The 26,879-nt window shown below is 41.0% G+C and overlaps 2 protein-coding genes across 3 annotated transcripts in view; both read left to right on the forward strand.

Moving 5' to 3' along the window:
- The first annotated feature begins 13,528 nt into the window (after nucleotides 1-13,528).
- atp6v0b (ATPase H+ transporting V0 subunit b) lies at nucleotides 13,529-18,498 on the forward strand. The gene is made up of 8 exons (XM_060059352.1): nucleotides 13,529-13,784; nucleotides 14,654-14,702; nucleotides 14,813-14,896; nucleotides 15,150-15,227; nucleotides 15,449-15,518; nucleotides 15,625-15,676; nucleotides 15,830-16,020; nucleotides 16,632-18,498. Exons 1-8 carry the CDS (start codon nucleotides 13,700-13,702, stop codon nucleotides 16,656-16,658), a joined length of 636 nt encoding a protein of 211 aa, XP_059915335.1. The 5' UTR covers nucleotides 13,529-13,699; the 3' UTR covers nucleotides 16,659-18,498.
- Nucleotides 18,499-19,199: 701 nt separating this feature from the next.
- b4galt2 (UDP-Gal:betaGlcNAc beta 1,4- galactosyltransferase, polypeptide 2) overlaps nucleotides 19,200-26,879 on the forward strand; it is a 96,142-nt gene continuing 88,462 nt past the window's right edge. The window contains exon 1 of one of the 2 annotated variants that reach the window (XM_060059339.1): nucleotides 19,200-19,699. The gene's annotated coding sequence lies outside the window, so the exon portion shown is untranslated. Of the gene's footprint in view, nucleotides 19,700-24,322; nucleotides 24,951-26,879 lie in introns of those variants that run through there. The other variant, XM_060059340.1, reaches the window with a different exon arrangement.

A 26,879-nucleotide genomic window follows, 5' to 3' on the forward strand; every position in this document is an offset into this window, starting at 1 on the left:
AACACCCCCCCCCCCCCCCCCCCCCCCCCCCATATCTCTCTCTCTCTCTCTCTCTCTCTCTCTCTCTCTCTCTCTCTCTCTCTCTCTCTCTCTCTCTCTCTCTCTCTCTCTCTCTCTCTCTCTCTCTCTCTCTCTAATTATAATTAATACAGCATCACCCTAACCAGCACATAAGGTGCATGGTCCCAGGCTCAGGAGTCATCAAATAGAGGCCATATAGTGTCTTTGTAACCCGGCCTTGAAAGTCCTGGACAAGAAGAGAAAATATATCATCACTGCCAAATTCGAAGCAAATATAAGATTTTAGGTTTTGCTAATTTTATTTCCTTACATTTACTTGAATTGGTCAATTGCAATCTCAGTAGATTGCAGACTGGTGTCAACCACCCGTGTAACTTCAAAGGGCAATTGTACCATCTCTTTATGCAAAACATATTTTGCAGCAAAAGGCATACAATTATGGAACACAATGCCAGATCTCTTGAAATTGATTCCAACTGGCGCCTTCAAAAGAAATGCAAAATTGTGGCTAATTCAGCACAGCAACAATCATGCTTGCATACTTAGTTTCTTTAACAATGTACTATCTGTGTGTCTTCTTTCTTTTATTTCATTCCAATTTTCTTTGGGAAACTTTTTAATAATGTTAATCTGGTATTATTATTTTTAAACAAAAGCTCCACTAGGGATAAGTGTGGTAAATTAGCTTTGGCTAGAAACACTACGATACTAACATCGGATGACTGCCTCACGCTTTCCTTAAATGAATAAATAAGTTACAGGTAAATAAACAGACTAATGACCTTGCTTTGGTGGACAACATTATCCTCCTTGGCGTCCTCACACCATTGCCAAAAATGCTGACATGCTTTGCTAGCAACACTCAGAAACCATAGCAACGAAGCAACGAAGCAACGAAGCAACGAAGCAACGAAGCAACGAAGCAACGAAGCAACGAAGACGCCCCTGGGTGCTGACCTTCCCTCTGCCTTCCTGTCCGGCGAGGGTCAGCCAAAGAACGTGCAAAACATATTTTATTTTGTGTGTGTGTGTGTTTTGGGGGTGGGGGGGGGGGGGGGGGTATGTGAGTGTGCGCGTATACATGTGTATGTGTGTGTCTGTTGGTGTCTCACCCAACCACTAAAACAGTGTATGTTCTAGTTAGCATTCTGGACTGGCCGGACGGGACCTTTAGGACACATGAGCAGTAGCAGTAGGAGAGACGCGTTGGAGGGAATGGGGATCAGTGATATGGCATCAAAGTCCTGCAGGGGTTAAGAGGAGAGGAATGGGGAGGAGACGAGTGAAGCAGACAGAGGAGGAGAGGAGGTGAGGAGAGGAGGTGAGGAGAGGAGGTGAGAGGAGGTGAGGAGGAGAAAAATGGAGAGGACATGAGAGGAGGAGAGGAGAGGGGGGACGGGGAGTAAAGGAGACAGTGGAGGAGAGGAGAGGAGCTCAAGGCAACAGGACATGGACTGTTAAGTTGATTCTGTAAAGTTAGATATGATAGCATAGTAATTGTCGCAAGTAAGTTTTACATCTTTATTAAGATAACTTGAAAAATGTGACGTGTTTATTTTGGTTGTTAAAAATATCTATTTTGGGGTTTGTGTGGTTGATGGCTGGTTTAAGAAGCCTCACCTGGCCTGAGTCAGACTGATTAGACTCTGTGGCTAGAGGAGTTGCCTGTGGGGCAATCAATGTACACAGGACAGACCTGCCATCACCACGCAAGCAGAGCTCTTTCATGTCAGCATTCACCACCTGCTCTGAATGCAACAGACTTCCAGTTCTGCAATTAACCTGTTTTCTTCAACTCCTCTGCGTGTCCTTAGAGCCCGGTAATGTGTGTGTGTGTGGTGTGCAGTATTTTTATCACATTATAATATGATATATATATATATATATATATTAATTTTTGAGGTTGGTTGGTCGCGGCATCTACGTTAAGACTGCCGCTGTGCGTGTGACTCATTAAACACAGATGTAAAAAAAAAATAATAATCTTTGTGACCTCCTGGGCTCTCTGAGATTTTCCTCAGTCGATAAATACAGGACTGCACTGATGGCTGTTTGTTTTGAGACATGTTCAGAGCCAATAATGAGAACCCTGTCTTTAACAAGTCTTTGGACAGCCAGCTTATGATGTTGTAAAGGCAGCTAAGTCTTAAAGCTTATTTACTGGTGTCTTACTTATTTGCTGTGTATCAGCTGTGTAGCTAGGAAATGTTGTCATAGCAGATGATCAATCCCGAGAGTTATATGTAAGCCTACAGGAAGACCAGGTCCTCAGATGGATCCTCGTGGTACTCCATATTTGGTCTGAGCAGTTGGTGAGGTAAAATCAACACAAAACATAAAAAAAAGTCCTGTTAGCTAAATCAATGAAAATTAGCCTGGAGCAGTTCCAGTAGCACTGTTTTAGTCTGCTATAAGGATTTCACTGGCGTGGAGCAACCTATGCGCCGGAGCCTGCAGCTATGGGTAAATCATTTTAGACTCTAGGGCAGTTTCTAGTGCTTGTTATTTAGTGCTTGTAGAAGCGGGTCCCGACATTATTTGTCAATTATGAATATTGTATGGCTCAGTTTTGTTTTTTTCATGTTTGCTAATGTGAATGATAATTCCTTGTTTGTTCTGGTTTGTTCAATGTGTAGAATATTCAGTGCTTAACATTCAATATATTTTTTTAATAATCTAAATACATACATAAATTCATTACAGCAAAACCTTGCAACGCATTGCTGTGGTCGCCCTACCTCGCAACCTTCTGGCTTGTATTTCAGGAAATTGGCAATTTGCCAAATATATATATTTTTCTCATTCATCAATGATTGAGAGTATGAACTGCTTTATTCCCTGTGTTCTGCTGTCTTCCTCCCGGTGAACAGAGCAGGGCTGGGGGGACGTGCACAGAATGTCCAATTAGCTCCCCAGCGTTTCATAGGACAATGTGTCCAGGTGTCTTCCCTGCATTGCCTTTGAGACTGCCGATCAGTGATGGGGCCCTACTGCACAAAGGGGAAAGTGGAAACCAATAGCTTTCCATTGCTATTTTTTTGCAGACACGTTTCAACAAAGCGGTTTACAGTGAAAGGGCATTTTAGATTTCGATTTTCTCAGATACATTTCATTAACGAGCAGATAAGCACCTTACCTTAAGGATGGCTACACTGCGTTTTCCTGCCACAGGGAAAATCAACGCAGTGCCTTCTATCTTAGGTGAGAAAGGTTGGTAAACAATTAGGTTTCTTCTTTCATGTAGGCCCTATTGTCATTTTTTCCAACGCATTTCATGCTCCCAGGGCTACACATTCAGGCAAAATGTTTCATAGGAGGAATTCTCCCGAGGTACAAATGTCTTGCATATCTGTGTAACAACAAATTACAATTTTCCTTGAGTTTGTGGGCGGACGGAAGACGGAAGACAAGATCTGTATGTAGGCTTCACCCAGGGATTATTTAATGTTACATAAAGCGTGATTCAGACCACCCCCGTACTGTTTTGTCTCGCAACGTCACATGGCCTATAATATGAATAAGGGGGAATTCTGCTCAGCATCTTTTTTATTGCTAGAAATGTTGCTAAGATACAGGCTGCTGAACCCCATGCCGGCTTCATGCATTTCGCTTTATCATTAGGTCATATAATTCCATCAAGGAGCGATGGTGGGAGCAAATGTCACCGAATAAATCTGACATTTGCAGTGCAGGAAAACTAAATCAAAGAACCTAATCTCTGTCCAATTTGAACAAAAACATTTTTATTGTGTTGACAAATCCCTCCTCTAGACAATACCACTTCAGACTTGTTCAAGACGTTCAATATTAGAAATGCAGGCAAGCCTGTCTCTCTGATTAGTTTCCATTCTCTGCCTTTCCACAAGATGTCCTTAGACTATCCTCCCAGCGTCACTGGTTCTACCACTCTCATCTGCAATCACTTCACACCTGAGCTTCCTTGTAAATCTTCCCACCTGAACCTCATTCCTTCATTAGTCTCTCCCATATGTGCCAGTTCACTTCCGTTCTTCACTCGTCGGTTCGTTATAATTGTCACGTCCCTTTGACATTGTATTTCTCTTTTTTTTCTTTTCTATGCAAGGTTCTGGAACTGAGATTCAGAGTTTCCTTATTGAAGTCGTTTTGTTTCCCCAGTTCTCGTGTGCGTTTGGTCTTATCACTCATGTCCCTGCTGCCCTGCTCTCGTCGTGACAGAAAATGAGAAATGCAAGATTATTCAAACTCAACGCTGTTTATTGTGCTTTGCCAAGAAAGAAAGCACATGTAGAAACACCGAGGCCCGTCATTAAAAGACAATAATAAAAGTGAAATATATAATAAATAATTAAGAGTGTGTGTTTGTATGTATGTACAGTATGTATGTATGTATGTATGTATGTATATATAGATATTTTTTTTCAAACTATCTGCATGTTACAAGGCTATCTATATATATATATATATATAGCCTTGTAACATGCAGATAGTTTGAATTAAAGACTTTGACAAAAAAAATTGTTGAGCCCTGATTTTAAAAAATAAAGTGAAGTCGACCTATTATGTCCTGGAAGTTTGTTCCAGATCTGTGGCGCACACATGTAGGCTGAGCATATGATCAATATTTACACTTACATTCTGCGTTGACATTTCTACTCTTTATTTTCTTTGTATCTTTTTTGCAGATTCCCCATATGGGTATAATAATAATAATACATTTAATTTAGAGGCGCCTTTCAAGACACCCAAGGTCACCTTACAGAGCATATAGTCATTATAAATCGTTTAAAAACAAGACATCGTGAAAAAAAAAAGTAAATATAATAAAAATAATAAAAAAGAAAAGAAAAGAAAATGGAGATATGTTTCATGGAGAGTACCTTATTTGTTGCATATTTATTCTGGTATTTCTTGAATGACTCCTCCATCATTTGCAGTGTATGTCACGTACCCTGTTGGTCAACAATTCAGACCACTAGAGACAATCTTAAGTTGTATTGGGTTTGTTTTATACGTGGAAGAGGAATTTGATTACTGTGGTTGTGGGTGTGGTTGTGGGCCATTCGGGTGCATATAACACCAATAACCTTTCAATCAAACAAAAGTCGAATGAAGTCATGTATCAACAGCATTAACAGTTTATGTTGTTTTTGTTGCTCCAGTAGGTTTTACAGATGAGTAGAGATTAGAAAACTTGGAAGCTCTGCAAATATCTACACTGGAACTGTGGGGTGAAATCCAAAATGCCTTTTCCATTGCTGTTAATTCCTAAACCTGTTTTAGGCTTTAATGTGTTTATAAATTAACACAGGGGGCTGGGAGCATGAGTATTATTTGTCCATTGATATGTCTAACGTCATCTGGGCTATGATGACGCATCATCTGTGAAAAAGAAACAACACCCACAAGGCAGTTTTTCAGCTCCAAAAAGGGGCTGACAAGAGAACGGGGAAGGAGACAAAGACTCTGACATGTAAGAACTGAACCCTTGAAAAGGGTTTTCATTTTCCATTAATGTGAGGGGGTAAATGTGTTTGAACATCAGCCTGATAGACAGGACAATCCAACCCTTCTCATCTGACTAGAAGAGTTTTAATATTATTCTAATATTTTTGGAGTCGTGATTGTATTGAATGTGTGGAAGTAATTCTAATATAACATGATCGGACATCTAGAATAAACACCATCAACCCAGGCCTCAGCCCACAATTGAATTTACTTATAATAGATTTGGGTGGAGCTAGAATGAGTACAAATCCCCAGGTAAGGAAAATAAATTATGTGTTTGACTTAGATGGAGTTCAATGAATGGATGGTTGGATAGACTCCAGGGTTGGACACTGTTTGATACCTCAACCTGCACTGTGTAACTGCTGCAGACAGCACTTTTTTCAGATCTATATTAATGATCCAATGTCAAAATAGAATGCCATCCACCCAGCGATCAATCATCCCATAGATTTTTTTCTGTGCAGAAAGTTTTGGCTCCAGTGTTGCTCAGCCCTATACTGTTGCCATTTAAAAATCTTTCAAAGAGTGTGTTAACATACTATTTGCCACTCTCTCGATGAAATTGATTCTCTTTCAACAATGAATATGCTGGCATTGGAAAAGGAAACCAAATCATAAATTGAGCTATTTCATAGGGCTCAATAATCAGTAATTCTAGCCTGTAACCTAACCCATGGACAGACCCTGAGCGGACCTACTGGTCAATAAGTTACAGGGTAACACTTTACAATAAGGGTACAACTCACAATTAGATAACATTTAAGTACATAACATCAACAGTTAGCGAACTAGTAATGGAGGGGTTAATTAGTTCCTTGTTCCCTTATTGGTAAGTGTTTCCAGTTAAAGGACTCACAGAATCACACTATAGGCTATCCACAGTCTTTACCCCACAATCAACGCCAAAGGGTGCACATCCATGAAAACAACAACAATCATTCAGTGCCTGCTGCCGATGATCAATGTTAAACCCAATATTTCCCTCTGAGCATTACGGCTAGCCTCTGCCAATACCAGTACTCCAAGAGCAAGGACAGATCAACACTGCCAGTTTGTTTCAGTCAAACACCATTAGCAGGTTAAGGGCTGAGGTAGGCGAGAAATATAGTTATTATTAATAATAACTATTTTTCCATCTTTCTGTAACGTTTTTTTTTTTTCTCAAATTCTGTAAAAGTCATACTGCAGCCTATACCGTAAATTGAAAACTCTTGCAATTTTCAGGTATGGTTACCAATGACCCCCACTACCCTTAAACCCAAATTTGTGGTACTGCACCCAATTATTATTTCTCCTCCCCAGATTGACCTGGACTCAAAATTCTTTCATAATATTAATCTCTAGAATCAGACGCATTAATAGGTCTTATGCCCTAAAAATGTTTACTTTTCCCACAATTTCATATTAAAGCTAAACATGATAAAGAAGATTCACAGGCTACAAAAATAATCAAAAATTCACCAAAAATCGCCACATAAAATCTTTAGACCAAGCCTCACAAAAAAGATTGAACAGAATTTGTTTTACTTAGTTCCATTTGAGAAATATTTGCCAATAAAGTTGGAGCAGTTAGCCCATTTTTCTTATATGACCATTTTGTTATTGTGTAAAAAAAAACAAGACTACTATTAGGTGGATACCAATACCCCCCACTACTAATAAACCCAAATTGTGGTACTACACCCAAAGGTGGTGCTATTTAAAAGAAATATGAACTAGCCTTATTTCATTCACATTTTGCCTATATGACCATTTTGTTATCGTATAACTACCATACGGCTATCATTAAGTGGATATCATTAACAGTGCAAATTTTCAGATCTGTACTCTTTTAAGAAAGCCCTTGATTCTCTTGTGAAATGTGTGCTTGGAGTTTTCTTTATGTTGTGTGCTTATCAATAGACATTTTAAATATGTGAATGAGGCTTCATGAAGTACAGGAATGTCAGTGGCTCAATGGGATAATGCCTTGTACAGGTGATCCTTAGGTTGAGTGATCAAATCCCAATTAGAGCATGCTGAACATTTACATTTTACATTTAGGGCATTTAGCAGACGCTTTTATCCAAAGCGACTTACAATAAGTACATTTGTCATAAGAAGTGCATCAATATATCGCTGTCGGTACAGAAAGGATGTTCATAGAACCAAGTGCAAGTACCACAATAGCTAGGTTAATCAATTCCCCGTATTACAGACATGATAGCAGCTGCTGCAGTTGCTACACAGTTAAGTGCTACAATACAATACAATACGATACAATACAATACAATACACTACAATACAGTGTACAATGGTGGTCAGAAGAGGAAAGGTGGCTATGCAGAGTCGAGGTGAACTCTGAACAGGTGAGTCTTGAGTCCTTTTCGGAAGATAGTGAGCGACTCTGCGGTCCTGAGAGCAGCAGGGAGCTCGTTCCACCACTGAGGCCCCAAAACCGAGAAAAGTTGTGACTTTGCTGATCAACCTTTGCTAGCTCTTAGCGATGGTGGTTCCAGTCGTCCAGCTGAGGTAGTCGAGCGGAGGGATCGAGCAGGGGTGTGTGGCTTTAGCAATGCTTGGAGGTAGGCAGGGGCAGTTCCATCGACTGCCTTGTATGCCAGTACCATCGTCTTAAATTTGATGCAAGCTACTACAGGGAGCCAGTGGAGGTCCCGGAAGAGGGGGGTCACATGGGAGAACTTTGGTAGGTTGAACACGAGGCGCGCTGCCGCATTCTGGATGCGCTGCAAAGATTTAATCGCAGAGGCAGGAAGTCCAGCCAGGAGTGAGTTGCAGTAGTCGAGGCGGGAGATGACCAGTGATTGGACTAGAAGCTGAGCTGCTTCCCTTGTGAGGATGGGCCGGATTCTGCGAATGTTGTAAAGTGCAAATCTGCAGGATCGGGTGACCGCAGTGATGTTTGCAGTGCAGCATAACTGGTTGTCCAATACCACACCGAGGTTTCTGGCAGTGGGAGAGGGAGATACAGTAATGTTCTCGACGGTGACCAGTAATTCCATGTGTGGGCAGTCTTTCCCTGGGATTAGGAGAAGCTCGGTTTTGTTGAGGTTAAGCCTCAGGTGATGGGCAGTTGTCCAGGTGCTGACATCCGCCAGACATTCTGATATGCGTGTTGCAATCAGGGTTTTCTCAGATGAGGGGAAAGAGAGAAATAGCTGAGTGTCGTCAGCATAGCAGTGATAGGACAAGCCGTGTGATGCAATTACCGAGCCCAGAGACCTGGTATAGAGGGAGAACAGAAGAGGCCCCAGTACAGAGCCTTGAGGGACACCAGTTTCGAGCGTGCAAGGTTTGGACAAGGAGCCATTCCATGTCACTTGATAGGTGCGGTTCGTCAGGTAGGATGTGAACCAGGAAAGAGTAGATTCAGCGATTCCAAGTTCGGCAAGAGTGGCAAGAAGGATCTGGTGGTTCACCGTGTCAAATGCTGCTGACAGGTCGAGCAGAATGAGGACCGATGAGAGGGACGAGGCTCTGGCAGCACGGAGGGACTCAGTCACCGCGAGGAGAGCCGTCTCGGTGGAGTGTGCTTTCTTGAAGCCTGACTGGTGAGGGTCAAGGAGGTTGTTAGATGAGAGATAGGAGGACAGTTGGTTAGCAACGGCATGTTCCAGTGTTTTAGACAGGAACGAAAGAAGAGATACCGGTCTGTAGTTCTGGATGTCGGTGGTATTAAGAGTTGGTTTTTTGAGGAGAGGCTTTATTCTGGCAGTCTTGAAAGACGCTGGAACAATGCCTGAAGTGAGGGAGGAATTGATAGTTGATGTGAGAAATGGCAGAATGTCGCTTGAGACATCCTGGAGGAGAGAGGAGGGGATGGCGTCAAGGGGGCAGGTGGTGGCATGGTTAGATGTTATTATTCTGTTGACCTCGTCAGAGGTGAGAGGGATAAATTGGGTAAAGACAGAGGAGGGGATGGGAGAAGGGAGAATGGAGGCAGGGATAAAAGAGGAACTAATGTCCTTCACTTTCTGGGTAAAGTAGTTAACAAAGTCATCAGCAGTGAGGCAGGAAGGAGGTGGGGGTGAGGGAGGGTTGAGGAGGGACGAGAACAGGGAAAACAGTTTCCTGGGGTTTGAGGCAGAGGAGGTGATTTTGTTCCGGTAGAAGGCAGATTTGGTTGTTGACACACAAGAGGTGAAATCTGAAAGAAGGAAAACATAGTGAGATAGATCATTAGGATCTCTTCCATTTCCTCTCCGCTGCTCGCAGCTTTGTTCTACAAGTGGGACAGCCAAGGCGGGGGCGGTGAGGATCGCGCTGGTCTGGAGTGGAAGGGACAGAGGGAATCCAAGGAGGAGGAGAGGGAGTGTCTGAAGATTCATCTGGAGATAGTTGAGAGAATCGTTCGATAGAAGGAAGTGAAAACAGAACAGTAGAGGCAAACGTAGAGGGAGAGAGGGATTTGAGGTTACGGCGAGTGGTGACAATGTGGGGACTAGAGAGGAGGGAGGGAGAGGATTTCAAGGGGAGAGAAAAATCAACAAAGTGATGGTCAGACATGGGGAGCTGGGTAACGGAGAGAGCAGAGGTGCCGCAGGACCTGGTGAATATTAGGTCAAGTTGGTTCCTGGCCCTGTGTGTGGGAGGAGAAGGGGTTAGTGTTAAGTCAACATGACATTCTCATTCACATGACAGTCATTGCCACACATTTATAAAACACAACATTGAACATCACCTGAAAATAATTTGGCAATCAACATTCCGGCTAATTCGTTTCCAAGAATCTGACTGCCAAGACACAGTATGGCAGGGGAACTTCTTCGTTAACCTTTTTTTACTTCATAATGAACTCTGTCATATTAATATTTTTTCCTTTAGTGTTCTTGACAACAAACGTTTAATTTCCCCAGAATCTCAAAGATTTTTCAGGTATTTGCTTTTAAGAAAGCCCTTAATTCTGGATGTTGTGTGCTTATCAATAGACATTTTCACCATGTGCATGAAGCTACATTTCATGTTTGTCAGTGGCTCAATGGGATAATGCCTTCTGGTGATCCTTATAGTTTCAGAGTTTGATCCCGATCAGACAATTATGAACATGCTGAACATGACATTCGGCCATTGCTCTGCAGCCCAGACACCTGAAACCGAGGCACTGTATGGCATTAAGGGGAACATCAACATCTTTCCTTCATAATTATATGTCATATTTATATATCTTCCATTAGTGTGTTCTTGACTTTTCCTTTTTATTATTATTATTATTATTATTAGATAAAAATATCCCAATACACCAATGTCACACATTGATTTACATTATTAACATCAGTCTAGCATATCACTTCATGATTGCTAAATATTCTACAATCTAAAGTATGCTGTACTTCCCAAGGAAAATCGTATTTTCCTTGGAAACTTGGGACAATTAAAACCTTAATTGAGAGCTGATTCAGTTAGGCCCTATTATACCTGAGCAGAGGCTGTGGACATTTTAATCACAGCGACTGGTGCTCTCAGTGGGAAATTAAATACAGGTTTGTGACCATATTTATAAGCACCCAATTCAAGGAGAAAGAACGTGCACACGTTTAGAACATCAATGCTGTTTTCATGCAAAACTCAATGTACTTTTCTAAAGATGGCTGATTTGTAAAGATGTGGGAAGAGGGAAAAATATATTCCCTTGTAGAGGGGAGCCTCTCTAGCATCCACAAATAGAATTAGATACCTAACATCTATGAATGAATGCTAATTAGGACAACATCAGAGATGGAAGGAGGGATATTGGACTGAGAAAGAAGGGACTTATTCACGGATATGAAGACAGAACCATAGGGAAAGATCATGATAGCTGTGTGTAGACAGTTTTAACAGCGAAGGACCATAGCTCTTATTTTGGCTGTTGAAGTTTATAGTCTTTGAAATTAGGATAAAGCAAACCCAGTAGGATAAGGATATAGTTGATTGGTAAAAGAAGAAAAAGGTTTTCAGTCCAAAACGATTGACTGAATGAATGAAAATACTACCCTGAATAAAATGGATTATAAAAAAAATGAACTGAGAATAGAAGTTAAAGAACCAAAGTAGTCACAACAGTGTGGGTTAAATACACTCTTGGGAACATACTTAATGGTGCTTGATGGAATCCCTTGTACTAAATTAGAGTGTCAGGTTAATTCCCTTAAACTCACTACTACCTTTTTCTACATTTAATCACAGACATTTACTTTTTAGTGTGTGTGTGTGTGTGTGTGTGTGTGTGTGTGTGTGTGTGTGTGTGTGTGTGTGTGTGTGTGTGTGTGTGTGTTTGTCCGGGTGTGTGCACGTGTGCGTGTGTGTGTGTGTGTGTGTGTGTGTGTGTGTGTGTGTGTGTGTGTGTGTGTGTGTGTGTGTGTGTGTGTGTGTGTGTGTGTGTTTTATAGGCTGGGGCATATGAAGGAGATGGTGATTAACAGCCTAATGACTGGACAATATTGTTTTGGCTGTTGAGGAATTTGTGAATCGTAAGTCTTTACATATACTAACTTTAATTGGCTATTATGGGGCACTATATTTCTAATAGTTTTCCTGCCCCAGAGACAATAGTCATTAAGGGGCTAGCAATGTAGGCCTATGTGCATAGAGGAGTTTGAGTGTCAGGTTCGTGCATGACATTATATGATACCAGTTTAGATATTACCTTGGATACAAAATATGTATGGGTGAATACACTCATTGACTCTGATGCCCTCATGGGAAATATGCACATATAGTTGAGATAATGTGTGCATTTAATGAGGAAAGGTTATGTAAAGCAGTTGTCGTTCCCGTGAATGCTCTTTCCTTAGAATCAAATCCATTGCTTGCTTTTTGCTCGCATTATGTCCTCCATAACTAAAATGAACCACTGGTGAATAAAACATTCCCTTCGACTGTTAATTGCGGCCATATTTCAATGCCACAGGAAAATCGATGAAGTTCACCTTTTAAATATTTCAGATAAGACATTTTTCACTAATATACTTTCCAAAATGTTCTTGTGGTTTCATGATGGCCCCAAGTGTACTGTGCTGGAGGCCCATACAAACAATAAGGTGTACCTTTATTTTAAAATTTGTTATAGTGAACCAAGATTATATTTCTGGGGTTGTTTTGTTTACCATTTCTATAAAAAAAGGAGTCTCATAATATTTCTTTACAGGTTTTGGAGCCAGCCTCTGACGTGCGATTTATCTGTTCGTACTTTTACATGGTTTGGATCCTTGTGTGTATAGATAAAGAAAACCCTCCAGTTTACTTATTGTTGAAGGCTTAAAATGATGACACACTGTTGACAGCATAGGGAAGGAATGCGTACAACTAATGAACAAAGCTCTGTAAATCCATTTGTGTTCGCAAGAAAATACTTTGTTTTATCTTAAGTCAAATATTAGAATACATAAAGCATGATACTTGTATAGAGTTCACCGTTACAACCCTTCGCCGTTGCTCCATGTTTAAATCACAATCCCTTGTTCATGACCTGTGAGTGACCGATCTCAAATTCACAAACTGAAATAGTGCCCCCTAGTGATGTTTTTTTTTTTTTTACTCAGTAGTAATAGGCCTAGTTGCTGTTTTCGCTTGCATTTTTGTATTTCTCTACTGATTGCTTCGACAATGCAACATTACAAGTTACTAACAGCAACTTCACAGAGAAGCTCTGGCTTAGGCCCCCCCTGAGCCCTTGGGGCCCTGGGCATGGGCCCGGTTTGCTCGTGCGGTAACACGTTAGTTCAGTCATGCAAGAGACGTTTCACATTTATTCGTTGCACATTTTTACGTTCAGTCTTGTACGGTTCAAGGGCGACATCGTGCGGTCATGAATGTAGCTGCATATTTCAAATGGTGTAAATCTACATGTCAGCATTTTTTGTAAATGTTTTTCCTTTGATAAAAATACAATCTAAGCTGCTTCTCTAAACTAAGCAGTTGTACATAGTATATTGACGCTCTGCCAATCAGGGTAACATTAAAGAGCGACGTATTCACGTGGCTTCCGTAGCCTGTCTCCGATGCGTCACGACTCCGGTCACGTGCTACTCTCCAGCCTCGATCAGGTGACCCGCGCCAGCTTCCTCTTTCGATGCTACAACACTCTTTTTCTACCCCTTCCGAATACCCTTTAGCACCTACTATTTAAGCTGCTGGTGTGTTTTTGACGTACGTTGTAAACATTTAACCATAGGTATCCTGCCAGAACATCTAAACCGTCGCCGGGTCGATGCTCGTGGAGTGGATGATGAACGGACACGCTATTCTCTACACCGGGGTCACTTTGGCCTTCTGGAGCACTATACTCGTAGTCGGTAAGTACTCGTTTATTCTTGAAATGTGCATGGATTGCGACTTTGAAGCAACATATTAGGTTGTGTTCACACCTCACGTTTTCACGGTTTGACATGTCTGTCAGTATCTGTAGTCAGAGCTGCTGCTAACGTGATGAAGGGAACCGTCTAACTCCGGGAAAATAGATTCAAGGATAAATCCATTGCAGACTCATTGGATAATTATTGATCCATATGTCATTGACTTAATACGGCACTGGAAGGGCTTGCTTTAAATTGTTCTGCATGAAAGTCCAACCGTGTAATCATGATCGGTTACTGCAATGGAGCAGGTGTTCTCTGCCTGCATAGGATGCTTGCGTGCTAGGTTTTGGTTTGCCTTGCCTTTAATCAAACAGATTTAACGTGTTAATACTGGTTTGAACTGTTTGGACGCTAATATGTCTCTCAGATGCAATGCTGAGACCATGACGCCATCCATCAAGCAATCATTGAGGTAGTGCCTTGCCAAGGCGAACCTGTCAGAGCTAGCAGCCTTAAGCCGTGTTAGCTTGTTTGTTAGCACTACCGCCTGCAGGGAGGAACTAGATGTGATTATCACATGACAAGAACGGGAACAGGCTGTTGGTATTCCTTCATATATTTTACCATTCTTGAATGTGGTCCTTCCTGATTTATCACCTGTAGTACATTAGCGTCTTAAAGTCTAATTTGATTGAATACAATGTATTGATTCGTATAGGCTTGGGGTTTGGAAGTGTGTATGGAAATGTTCACGTAGCTCACAGAATCAAGTCACATGAGATGCGCGCTACAAGGTTGCATTCATTGTAGAACTATATGCTGAGCTTTGTCTTTTTTCTAATTTGTATATATTTAAAATCTTTTAGGTATCTGTTATACCATCTTTGACCTTGGATTCCGTTTTGATGTCGCATGGTAAGAACTTTTAATTTATTATTCAATTTGTTTTTCGGATACAACATCAACTGTCATATTGCATTCAACAAGTGCCATGTGTTTGTCTATTGGTTATTTTTCTATTCTAGGTTCCTTACAGAGACGTCCCCTTTTATGTGGGCAAACCTGGGTATTGGCCTCGCCATCTCCCTCTCTGTAGTAGGAGCAGCCTGGTGAGAAGCTCATTTGTTCACTCTTTGTGGCAAATGTTTCGCCATCACTGCCCCTCCGTCCAAATGTTCCAGCTCACTTCTCCATCTTAGTTCTGTAATGGAATTGTCAAGCATGTGCTACAATTCCCACCTTGCAAACTTACTGATTAACTAACTTCCTCAATTGTAAACCAACAAGACAAACCGGACCAAATGAAGTATGATGTATTGCAGAATTCATTTCGAAATGTCTAATGTTTTTGGGGTTTCCCAGGGGAATCTACATAACTGGATCCAGCATCATTGGGGGTGGTGTCAAGGCGCCACGAATCAAAACCAAGAACCTGGTCAGGTATGCCCTTTAAATGTAACGGTTTATTGTGACTATGGTAAGGAAGCACATGGCAGATTGGATGATGATAAGCTATGAGGCTTACAGTGTAAAGGAAAGCGTCTGGTAACTCTTGACATTAAGGGAGAATGTACCATCGCTGCAACCTTTCGTATTTACAAACCATTGATAATTTTCACAATTTGGTCAGGAAGTCAATGTGATCTTCTCATTTATTTCAGCATCATCTTTTGTGAGGCAGTGGCCATCTATGGAATTATCATGGCCATCGTCATCAGCAACATGGCTGAGGTGAGCAGTATGGCCAAATGGGAAATGATGAGTGTGTGTGCAGATTTATTTTGGTAATCTCATAGTGTAAATCAACAACAAGAAGCTAGTCTCTGCTCTTTTACAGAACTTCACCGGAACCACTCCAGAAACCATTGGTGCAAGGAATTACCAAGCGGGTGAGAGAACATGCATGAGGCTTCAGATCGTGCTTGATTCAAACTAATAGTCGTTTCATTTAAAGCCAATGTTGTTGTTTTTACCTCACACACACAATATACCACCTTTTTATGTAACTCTTGCTGAACCATTGTAACCCATTTGAATCCTAGGTTACTCTATGTTTGGTGCTGGGCTGACCGTGGGCTTCTCCAATCTCTTCTGTGGCATCTGTGTTGGTATCGTGGGCAGCGGGGCAGCCCTGGCTGACGCCCAGAACGCTAACCTCTTCGTCAAAATTCTCATTGTGGAAATCTTTGGCAGCGCCATCGGCCTGTTCGGTGTCATTGTAGCCATTCTGCAGGTAAATGATAACGACACTTGCAGTGTAGACATTTTCTCATTAGCAGCCTCTAGTGACTTGAGTTGTAACATATCATTTTCAGACGAGTTACTTTCAATTTTTATTCTGCAAAATTAACCACAATATAACGATATTTGGATTATATTGGTTCCCTGTATGGATTGACTAAGTAGCTGCTGTAGAAGCATTACATGGATCAGGTTCAAGTGCAAAGTCATTAGGGTCAAGCACATGATTGGCATGCAAGTATCTCTTAGGTTTGTTTTATGAAAATAAGAGTTTCATAATGAAATTAAGTTAGAATAAAATTAACACAAAGTGGGAAGTTTGTCAACGCTTCAATCCTATTTTTATCCATTCGTCTGAAAACCTTTTTATATTGTCTCTGTTCCAATCATTGTTTCCCTCATTTGATCCTTTGTGTATTATTTTTTAGCCCTACCAAATGATAGACTACTCCCCACATAGACATAAAAACTTGTTAATCAAATGAAGCTTGCTTAGCAGTTGCATTAAGTTTTGTCCTATGGTTTAGCTGAGCTATTGAAGAGGGACCAATCATTGTGTACAGTTTTTGCTAACCTTTAAAATTGTTATGATTTGTCTTCCAGACATCGAAAGTAAAGATGGGAGATTAAGAAGATGTATTCACAGAGATGCGACGATGTAATGAAGACACTGCTGGAAAATATCATACATTATTGTGTAAATATATCGTAAATTATTTAAATGTATTTTCTTATCTGTGTTTGTTTTTAACCGTCATTTGCTGATGAGTAGCATATGCACCCTCTGGTCTGAAAACAGCTGTTGATAGGTATACTGGAAAGATCTAAATCTGAAGAAGGGGTGTAGTTTACAAAGTAAAAATAATTTAGTTTGACTATAATATTTAATTTGCTGATATGCACATTTGTTACCTGAACCTAGCCAAATTTCTCATCAGTTGACTTTCTTTTTTATCAAATTCAATATATGCATTGAATAGGGTATACAACAGTAGCCAATTTCTTTCGATAGCTACTGTAGTAACATGCGCTCATCATTTGACATGGCTCCATCTCTTAAGTCAACTACGGTTTCAATAAAATAAACACATTGGGGAAATTGACTTAATATTTATAGCTTTACTTTGGTAAATAGGCACTCTTCCCAGATGACGGTTAAAAATAATAACTTGAAAATGTGCTTGTGTGTGTGCGTGTGTACATTGTTATTATTTTCTCCCTGTGAAGCATGAGTATGTTTAGCATTATGTGTAGTACTGTTGAATAGTATGGGTGATTGTTCTGGTCCTTTTTTGTGTTTTTGGTTGTAGTTTAATACTCAAGGGGTCCTTAAACCAAGAAAGTGGGCCAGATTCAGTATTTTCTCAAGCCTCTTCATATAAGTAAAGCAGAATCATTGAATAGAATAAAGAGTATTAATCCCCTTCGGTGGGTGAGGCCGAGCAATAGACCCTCACATGCTGAAGACAAAAGGCTCCAACCTTTAAAACGGCCATAACCACGTTTGATTTCCCCTCAGCTGTTGGGATCGACTTGTTCTATTTCAATTGCATGAGTCTGCTGACGAGAAACATACCTTCTTCTTTTTTTTTTATGAGATTAACAAGTGATTTATGCGCAAAGATTGTAATGAAATGGTTTTACACGGATGAACTGAACAAAACTTGTGTAAGGAAGTCATCGCCGCATCCATTGTATTTGAGAGGTCTGGTCAGACTTAGGTAGTCAAACTTCTGGAGCCATCTTTCGGAGTTTCCATCTAGAAGCAAACCTATTCATAGTGCAATCATAGATTTTCTCATGTGCCCCATGGTAATGTATCGAAGGTACCGTCCATCTGGGTAATCCTTTGAAGCTCTTTTCTAGTGTGAAGGGGTTTGATCTCAATTGCAGTATCTATAATTTTTAGCGTCATTACACATCTATTGTCTTCTAGTGTCTGTCATCCAAGTCCCTTTTAAATGTTGCCCCCGTTTAGGGTCCAGGGTCCCTCGAAGGATCAAAACACTAAATTTCAAGTCGCTTGAGGCAACATTTAGTTTCTTTCTCACCTTCGTCCACAGATTTCTTCTTTTTTTTTTTCATGTTGTATGGAAGTTTGTCCTGAAAGCATTCCTTCTAGTTGCCACTTACTCCACTTCTCAATAATAAGTAACAAGAGGGCACAAAATTCCAGAAAATAAAAATTCAACTTGTACTTGGCTTTCCAGATGTGTTAAAGCAGTGAGGTTTTCCTCTGGAATTTTGAATGTTTGCAAATTTGATCGGAAACATTTTTAGGAAACCCGGCACAATATGCAGCCCAATATTTTGGTGGTTGTAATTGGTTCCATTTGTACAGTCAATGTTCATGTGGTGGTTCAAAAATATGAAAAAGAAACGTATAGGTTTGACTTGATGTGTGATGGAAATGCTCAATCTCCCTCCCTCTAAGTGTCCATGATAATAAAAGTTCTAAAGAAAAAAATGACTGAATTTCTTTTTTTTATTTGGAAAGTGGTTTACTTTGTGTGTATATTACAAACATTTTTTATGTAAATTTTTACTGTTGACTACGTTTTAAAGGCTTATCCATATGTTGTTTTCTCCGGCAAGTCTGCTCTGATGGACTTATTCCTAAGGAACAATATCCTTAATTAAATCGTCTATCCCATTAATTTATGATGTGTCATCTCTTATTTCCACTAGATGGCGTAGAACAACTCTACATCTAGATCTCCGATGCTGTGCCATCTATACTAGCACTGACGAACTAAAATAGCCCACCACCCAGCATCTGTGCGGATGTACAGTATGGTGCCAGACGTGTAGACCGGAGTACAGCAATATTCTAATTAAGATAGGTCTGTGTAATATTTACATCTCTTAATAGCACTATACTTGTTATTGTCACTCAAATGATTTGTCTGTCTTTTCTACTATGTTCTATTCGAAATAGATTTATTACATGGAAGTAAACATTAGTTAAAGCATATTTATTTATCTATTCATATGTAACTTTTAAGGTTATTTCATCTCTATTTTGGACAGCGATGTGACTGAACCGGTCGAATTGTCTGGTTTGTTTCAAGTCTATTAGTTAATCTGGTTATGGTTAAATTGTGGAATGGATGGTGGGCTGGCCATCCGATTAGTTCTCTAGCCCTGTCTGGCTCCCCTTGCGTTGGAGAGAATAAGGCGCATTTGGACCATTAGTGCTTCCGTAGGCAGCAGGGGAGAAAGGGACCTGCTTACTGCCACTGCCTCAGAGCATCCTTTTTATGCCTTCATATCAACACAAAAACAAAATAGGATGACGGAAGAATCAAGGGGATATCTTCTACGGTCCTGGTTCGCTGGCGAATAAGATCATCTTTTATTTTAGTAATTTGTGCGACCGTTGTGGAACCAACACGAGGCTTTATTGGTATTCTTTTCATATAAAACATCCGGCAAAAAGGCTATCTATGAAGATGGATAAAAACAGTATTCTTTAGCATTATAAATTGTGCTACGATACGTCTCATGTTGTGTTTTTCACAGTGTCCTTGGCGTTGAAACCAACACAATTTCAACAATATTAGGATGCAATTTGAGAGATAATTTAAGCGAATGTATCACCCTAACTAAGAGCAGGCTACTCCGTAAAAGAAGACCCAGGCACAAAATACGGTTCGGTTAATAACATCAAGGTAAGTGTACTATTTATTCTGCCTTAGTTTAGCTACAGTCCATTGTTTACCTGACCATTGCATCCTTTCCATCTTTTGTTTCCATCTATCCCGCATTGAGTTACCCTGCCATCTTGAAATTGTATGCATTTATTGATCTGGATTATGATATCTCCATTGCCAACCCGTTTTGTTTGGGATGTATATTCCACTTACTAGGGACACTGAACAACAATACTAGGCAACACCATCACGGTGGAACAAATGAACCGTTTCGGGGCTTAGAAAGCCATGTTACTGAGCGAGAGATAGGTCCGGTTTTCCTTTTGCAGATCTGCTAACTCCTAACCCACTTTCTCCTCACCGCTGCCAAAGCAGCTGTGGGGATTTGCGAAAAGTGTGTCTTACGTCCATAAGCAGCAGTGCTTTTCGTTCATGCGGCTTCAGATGGTTGTCCACGCTGTTGTTCCAACATGTACTGTTACTGCATGTGATGCAATTACGTGTCCCATAAGAAGATTAATCTGTTTTCCCATCTGACATTTCTCTCACCTTAGCACATTAGCAATGTAGGTGATTGTGTGCAGATGACATACTTTGTTAGGGTTCAGAGACAGCTGACATGGCATTTATTAATGGTTAATGGAACAATCTGGAAAGTTTTTTAGTTGGAGCCTGAGTTGGATTGGAGCCTACTAAACTAACTATTATCATTGATAAAATCAACAGTCAGATGTGCACTTATCTTGCAGAATATATTTTCATATGAATTATTGTTTTCTTTTTTCAATTATATATGTCACATCATTTGTACAGCAATAATTGTTCCCTCACTTCTACTTAGAGTTGTACTTAGTTGTGGATACTGGACATCATGCATTCAGTACACATAGACAAACTTATCGTAATTAACGACAACATATTGGGCTGAAAATCCTTCCATTTCACAACAATTCAACAGTAATAAAGCTCAACTGTATTTTCTACACTGTAGCTACCTATGAAGTTATTGGTTAGGTGTCATGTCTCGCATTGGGCATGTAAATAGTAAACAAACCCATCACATTATTATAGGCAGATGTTCAACAGTGGAGAATCCTCACCAGGGTTGTTATGATGTCTTAAAGTACAGCAGTTGGTTCGCGTCCCAGTGTTGGGATCATCAAGTCAGCGTTTGATTTCCCGCAATGGCCTGGGAACATCCTAGTTGAACGGTCCTTGTTTTGAATAACGCTGATGCCTTTACTAACTCAAGGACTCTCATGAATCAGAGGCTCATGACATAGACATTATGAAATGAGTCTTGGTGAATGACGAGGGCCAGCACAAACTGCCTGTCACTGAGTATTGTTATTCAAACTGTCAATCACTGTGCAGTCAAGGCCTACCAACAGCAAACAGCACTCATCCTTTTAGTCACACAGGTTTTCTTCCCCATGAACTCTCACAATCAAGCTATGCTGGCAAAATGTGAAAGTAATCCAACATTCCTTGAACCTCAAAGCGGTGTTTGAGACTCATAAACATGTAGTTAGTTACCTCCCTGCCACAAATTAATTGGTGGTCCAGATCTGTGTTTTACAATTGAGGTAACTAAGCAAAAGTGGGGTCTATTATACTTCTGTGTCACTATGGTGATTTTATCCATTTAATAGTTTTCCTTTTGTCATTATACCTACCAGTGCACACGGTCAGAGTGCTGGTGAATGCCAGGGATTCCTCCGATGGCGGTTTCATGTTGGGATTTGTTGTCATGGTAACTACTTGGCTAGACCTGACCAACCAAAGTGGGGGACTGACACCTATTTGTGTGTGTGTGTGTGTGTGTGTGTGTGTGTGTGTGTGTGTGTGTGTGTGTGTGTGTGTGTGTTGTAGTGTACCAAATTTGAGCTATGTTCCTGCTTTGGTTAAAAACACTCCATTTCCATTCTATCCTATTCTTATTATTTCAACTCTTTCAAATACTAAAGCCAGACCTTTTCAAAGCGGGCTCACTGTCTATCCCCACCCTCTTCCTCTCCCTTTGGTCTTTATATAAGTCTTATAACCACAATACGAGCATTGATAAGAGAACCCCCAGATAGCAGAGTTAATCTTTGGCCATGGATTGTATGAGTTCAGGTAGTTGTAACTGCCACATTATCGAATGTGTTACAAATGTTCCATGTCACACCGCGTCGGCATTGTCAATCAAACACACCATGACCAAACCATTATACGATCTTTCTCTGAAGTGTCATTATTGGCTATAAGCGAGCCTTCTAGATCCCGAACGCTATTGGTTGCACCATTTAAGTTTGGCCATGCTGCACTGCAGTGATGGTTGTTCTTGTTTCAGATGTGTATCAATAGAAATGGTGTGCAGTTTCCAGTGTTGAATCATCTCTCTATTGATACCCCCCTCTCTGTGTGGGGTCTCTAAGTGTGCTTTTCTTTCAGACAGGCGTTACCTCCTGTGGTCACACCCAGATCTCTTTATCAAGCCAGCCAGCGACGAGTGGATTTTAAACTTAATCAATAGCTCCTCCGCGAACACTCCTGCATTCTGTGGAAGGCCGGTTGTGTGTGTGTGTGTGTGTGTGTGTGTGTGTGTGTGTGTGTGTGTGTGTGTGTGTGTGTGTGTGTGTGTGTGTGTGTGTGTGTGTGTGTGTGTGTGTGTGTGTGTGTGTGTGTGCGCCAAAACACAACCCCACTATAGGAGCTAATTTCTAATTACTGCCCAAACATGAAAAGCTGGATGAAGATCCTATGGTTCAAAAACATAGGATCTTGAACTAGTTGAAAGCTTGCCGAGACACAGTTTCGACTTCATTGTCCAAGAATCGGCATGTCATTCTTTTGTTTAACAAGGTTACAGACCTATTTGTTGTGTATATAAGTGTTTCTCTTCCATATTATGTTCACTTCCGCGCTAGACTTTGGAGGGTGACTTAAGCAGTGGGTTCATTGGGCTTATCCAGCAATAAGGGTATAATTGGACAGTAGTAGCTGGAACAAACATGTAAGCAAGTCACTATAAACGCAATGTGCCAAAGCCTCACCTCTCAATCTTGCTGTCTTGTTAGCTCTCTCCCTCTCTCTCTCTCTCTCTCTCTCTCTCTCCCTCTCTCTCTCTGTCACTCTCTCTTACACTATCTCCCTCTCAACCAACAGTGCCTCCTCAGATGAGCCTCTCTATGTCCCCACTCTGTGTCTTTACTTGCTCTAATGCCAAATGAGCAGCTGGATGTGAGTGAGAGAGAAATGAAGAGGGTGTTATCGACAAGGAATGCGGTTGTTAGAATCGCATGGCATGAGTGCGGACTACATGCTGGCAAGACATAGATAATGAAGAGAAAGATGAGTGGAGGGATTACCATGGACTGTATAACCTTCAGGGTGTCACAAAACATTGCCTTGCGCTACATTAATCACACACACAGTTTTTTTTAAATGGAATAAGATACATAATTGATAGGCGGTAATTGGTGGAATGTAAATGGTTTGCGCTGCTGCTTTGAAATTCTCGTGGACTTGTGGTCAGCTGAGAGTTGGCATGTTTTGCCTGTATTTGTATTGAGTGAACGTGTGTGTGTGTGTGTGTGTGTGTGTGTGTGTGTGTGTGTGTGTGTGTGTGTGTGTGTGTGTGTGTGTGTGTGTGTGTGTGTGTGTGTGCTTACTTATGCCCACCCATTGAACTTTTATAGCTAGAACCTGAAAAAAGGTTTGGACTTCCTGGAAAATGAAGCCAGTACATTTCTTAAGATGACAGGAAGTCCCACCTCCATGTAGTGAGCCCCAGTATCGGTCACTTATCAGCATGATCTCACATTTGACAGGGGAGGCTTTGAACAGACAGACAGACAGACAGACAGACAGACAGCGAGAGAGAACGAAAACTGGATCATCACTTTCTCATCTGTTACAGTCCTGTTGGACTGGTTTATGCTCTCATCTTCCAGAGGGCTCCCTGCTCGTCTGGGCTGTTTGTTGTTCTGCTTTTATCGACCCCGTGTTTAGTGCTGTGCACACACACACACACACACACACACACACACACACACACACACACACACACACACACACACACACACACACACACACACACACACACACACACACACACACACACACACACACACACACACACACACACACACACACACACAGTATGGGAAAATAAAAATACAAAATAATGATTTCTACGTATTACATGCCATAGAGTGGTACACATGCTGTACCGACATTGACCATCACTTTCTGTTTTATTCTCGTTCCTCTTCTGTTCCTACTGGAAGCCATACAACATGCCCATTCATTCAGGGCATGCAAATCAGCATATGATTTGTGCACTTTCTGCCTCGGTGAATGCATAACCTGTACGTCTTTGATAGCCTTGAACAAAAAGGCAGATGGTCAGATATGTGTCTGCCGTGTGTATCTGTGTCTTTGCACACACACACACACACACACACACACACACACACACACACACACACACACACACACACACACACACACACACACACACACACACACACACACACACACACACACACACACACACACACGTATGGGAACATGCACACACATACACATACAAACCCATGCACACATCAGACATAATGCAGTGCAGTGTTTGGTCGCAAATGTTCAGTAGTTAATGCACAAAATAATCAATCAGATCAATCTATTGATGGAAAAAGGGGAATAGATTCGAAATTCTCAAACATTGTTTATAATACACAAATAATAACACCAGTGCACACACTCGCCCACACCCTTCACCTCCATCTCCGAACCTGTCTGTCTTAGTTGTCGAATAGAGAATAAACTTCACCCATCATCTTCTCCTCCAGCCCTCTCTAGCTGATAACCGATCAGGCCTGACCCGATCGGCCCGTCGTTGCCGCAGTGAGCGCCGTTTCCCTGCTGCCGCTGGGTTCATGCGTTTGTTCTTCCTGCCCTCTCAGCCGGCCTTCCCTTGGCCATTTTGTCTGGTATCCGCCGTTGCTCTCCCCACGCGGCGCGACAACAGAGCACCACTCTGTAAACTGCCCCCTGAACTCTTCCAGTTAATCAGCGCCCAAAAGGTTGGCGCCGAATGGAGCCGGCCATTCGCTCACGCGGCGGTGTGTACCGGCCGCGATGCCTCAGCCCTGACCCCTCGCCTCTGCGACGCTCGAATGCTGTAAAAGGAAGAGGAGGGAACAAAGGCATGTGATGTAGTAAAAAAGGTTTGAGGAGTGGGGCTGAGGCAAGGCTCTGCAATAGGCAGCACACTGTTGCACTGGTAGGGAATTTTATTCATCATATTTTTTTGTTGTGTACTGGCTATTCCCAGTTATAGTACTAGTTTATGCTCCACTGCTAGATTAAGGTCGACTGCTGGTCTCTGACGGAAAGACAAGTTACTGACTCAGGGTTCAAATGCAGAATCTAAATGGTTTTGTATCTTCTGGACTTGTTTTATACTACACTGAGCCTTGCTGTTGTGTATACATATTGTAATAACTGCCAAAACACATGTTTTTTTGCTCAAGATGGAAATACAGGGCCCTTATTAAATTGTTCTCAACAAAAAGTACAATGGTGCAATGATGCTCCTTATACATTGTGTTGTGCTGCTCATTCTGTTGTTGCCGCTGGCAAGAGAATTCAAGCAAAGAAAAATAAGAAGTCTCCATTTTAAGATGTGCCAAAGTCCCAGGAGCCCACAGTCGATCTAATGCTTTTGCTATCTCTTTCTTCAATTGTCAGCTTTCACACTTCTCACCTTATTGAGCACGGCCTGTCATGGTGCTGGATGACTTTCAGCGGTCCAAAACAATATCCTGACTTTTTGGGGGGGAAATCAAAGCTGATAGCTGTAGTTAAATTACCAGTGTTTCACATTGGAGAAAAAGTCACTGTGACTAGGCTATCATAGGTACTGAGGCTGGTTATGAGAAGGGCCTGGCACAATGAAGAATCTGTTAATTATTATATTGATGTTCTGTCCCTGATTTTATTGAATGGGTAACATTTTATGATTTAATCAAAAAAATCGATCAATCACATTGATTAATGCATGGTAGAGAAAAATAGGCCTTATTTGCCCAGCGCCATATTGTGAGATGTCTAAGGTTTTTTCTTTCTAAATTATAGATTTGATTTCTCTCATGTCAGCTATACATGATATTGGCCTATCACAGATAACACATCTGTGTTATCACATAAAGGTATGGGCGTATATGTTTGCCGATATGAAAACTTTAGAAATTGTGACAATTTATATAGTTGTAATTACCTCTTTATAAATCTTCTGCTGTGGTGGTTGAACCTCTAAATGCTTTAACTGAGCACATCCACGTAAAGACCATCAGTTTAACATCATGTTCTGTGTGAGGGTTAGTTGCTGCTCCTCCATTAAAATCATGAGCACCGTAGCGTTCTTTTAGCTCGTGATTTTAATGTCATTTTGTTGTGGCCCGAAGCATTGCTTAAGGGTGAGCAGCAAATCCCCAGGAGCTACTCCACCCCCAGGACATATCAAATAAATATATAAATATAATAACGTCTGATGGATATCTCGGTATCATAATTTTTTACTTCTTAATATCAGTGTTGGCATCGGCCCCTAAAATCCAATATCTGTCGGGCTCTTGTGTTGACTATGTCTATACTACACACTTTGATTCTGAAGACTTAAAAATATCACAGTAGCATAGTATAAATTGAAACATCACCCAGTGCTACTATATGCTCTTAAAACTTTTTTTGTATGCCATGGCAGTATATGAGACTAATCTCCTCCGCTTTGTATCACAATATCTAGCATCAGGTCCCTGCAGCTTGGTGATATGACCTAAATCCTCAATATCTACATTCTAATGTCTTGGGATGCCCTCTCTTTCACTCGCTTGTGCTCTCTCTCTATCTCAAGATGGAGTGGATGGCTGAGAGGGAAGGCTGATATTATTTTCATTATTACCATTATCGTTATTATTATCATTATAGCCAGCCTCACTTTTTCAGTTTATATAATATATAAATGGCATCAGAATATATATTGCTATATTTTTCAATATTTCTGTTGAATGGAGATAATCTTTCTTGGAATCCTTAACCTAGCTCGTACTGTCAAATTTATTTTGGTAGGTGGAATATTGTACAGAACATAAAATGTTTGAGTAAAGCTGTATTTTAATCATAATCACGATTATTTTGGTCAAGATTGAAA

The sequence above is a fragment of the Gadus macrocephalus genome, chromosome 8 (genome assembly GCF_031168955.1).
Source record: "Gadus macrocephalus chromosome 8, ASM3116895v1".
NCBI lineage: Eukaryota > Metazoa > Chordata > Actinopteri > Gadiformes > Gadidae > Gadus > Gadus macrocephalus.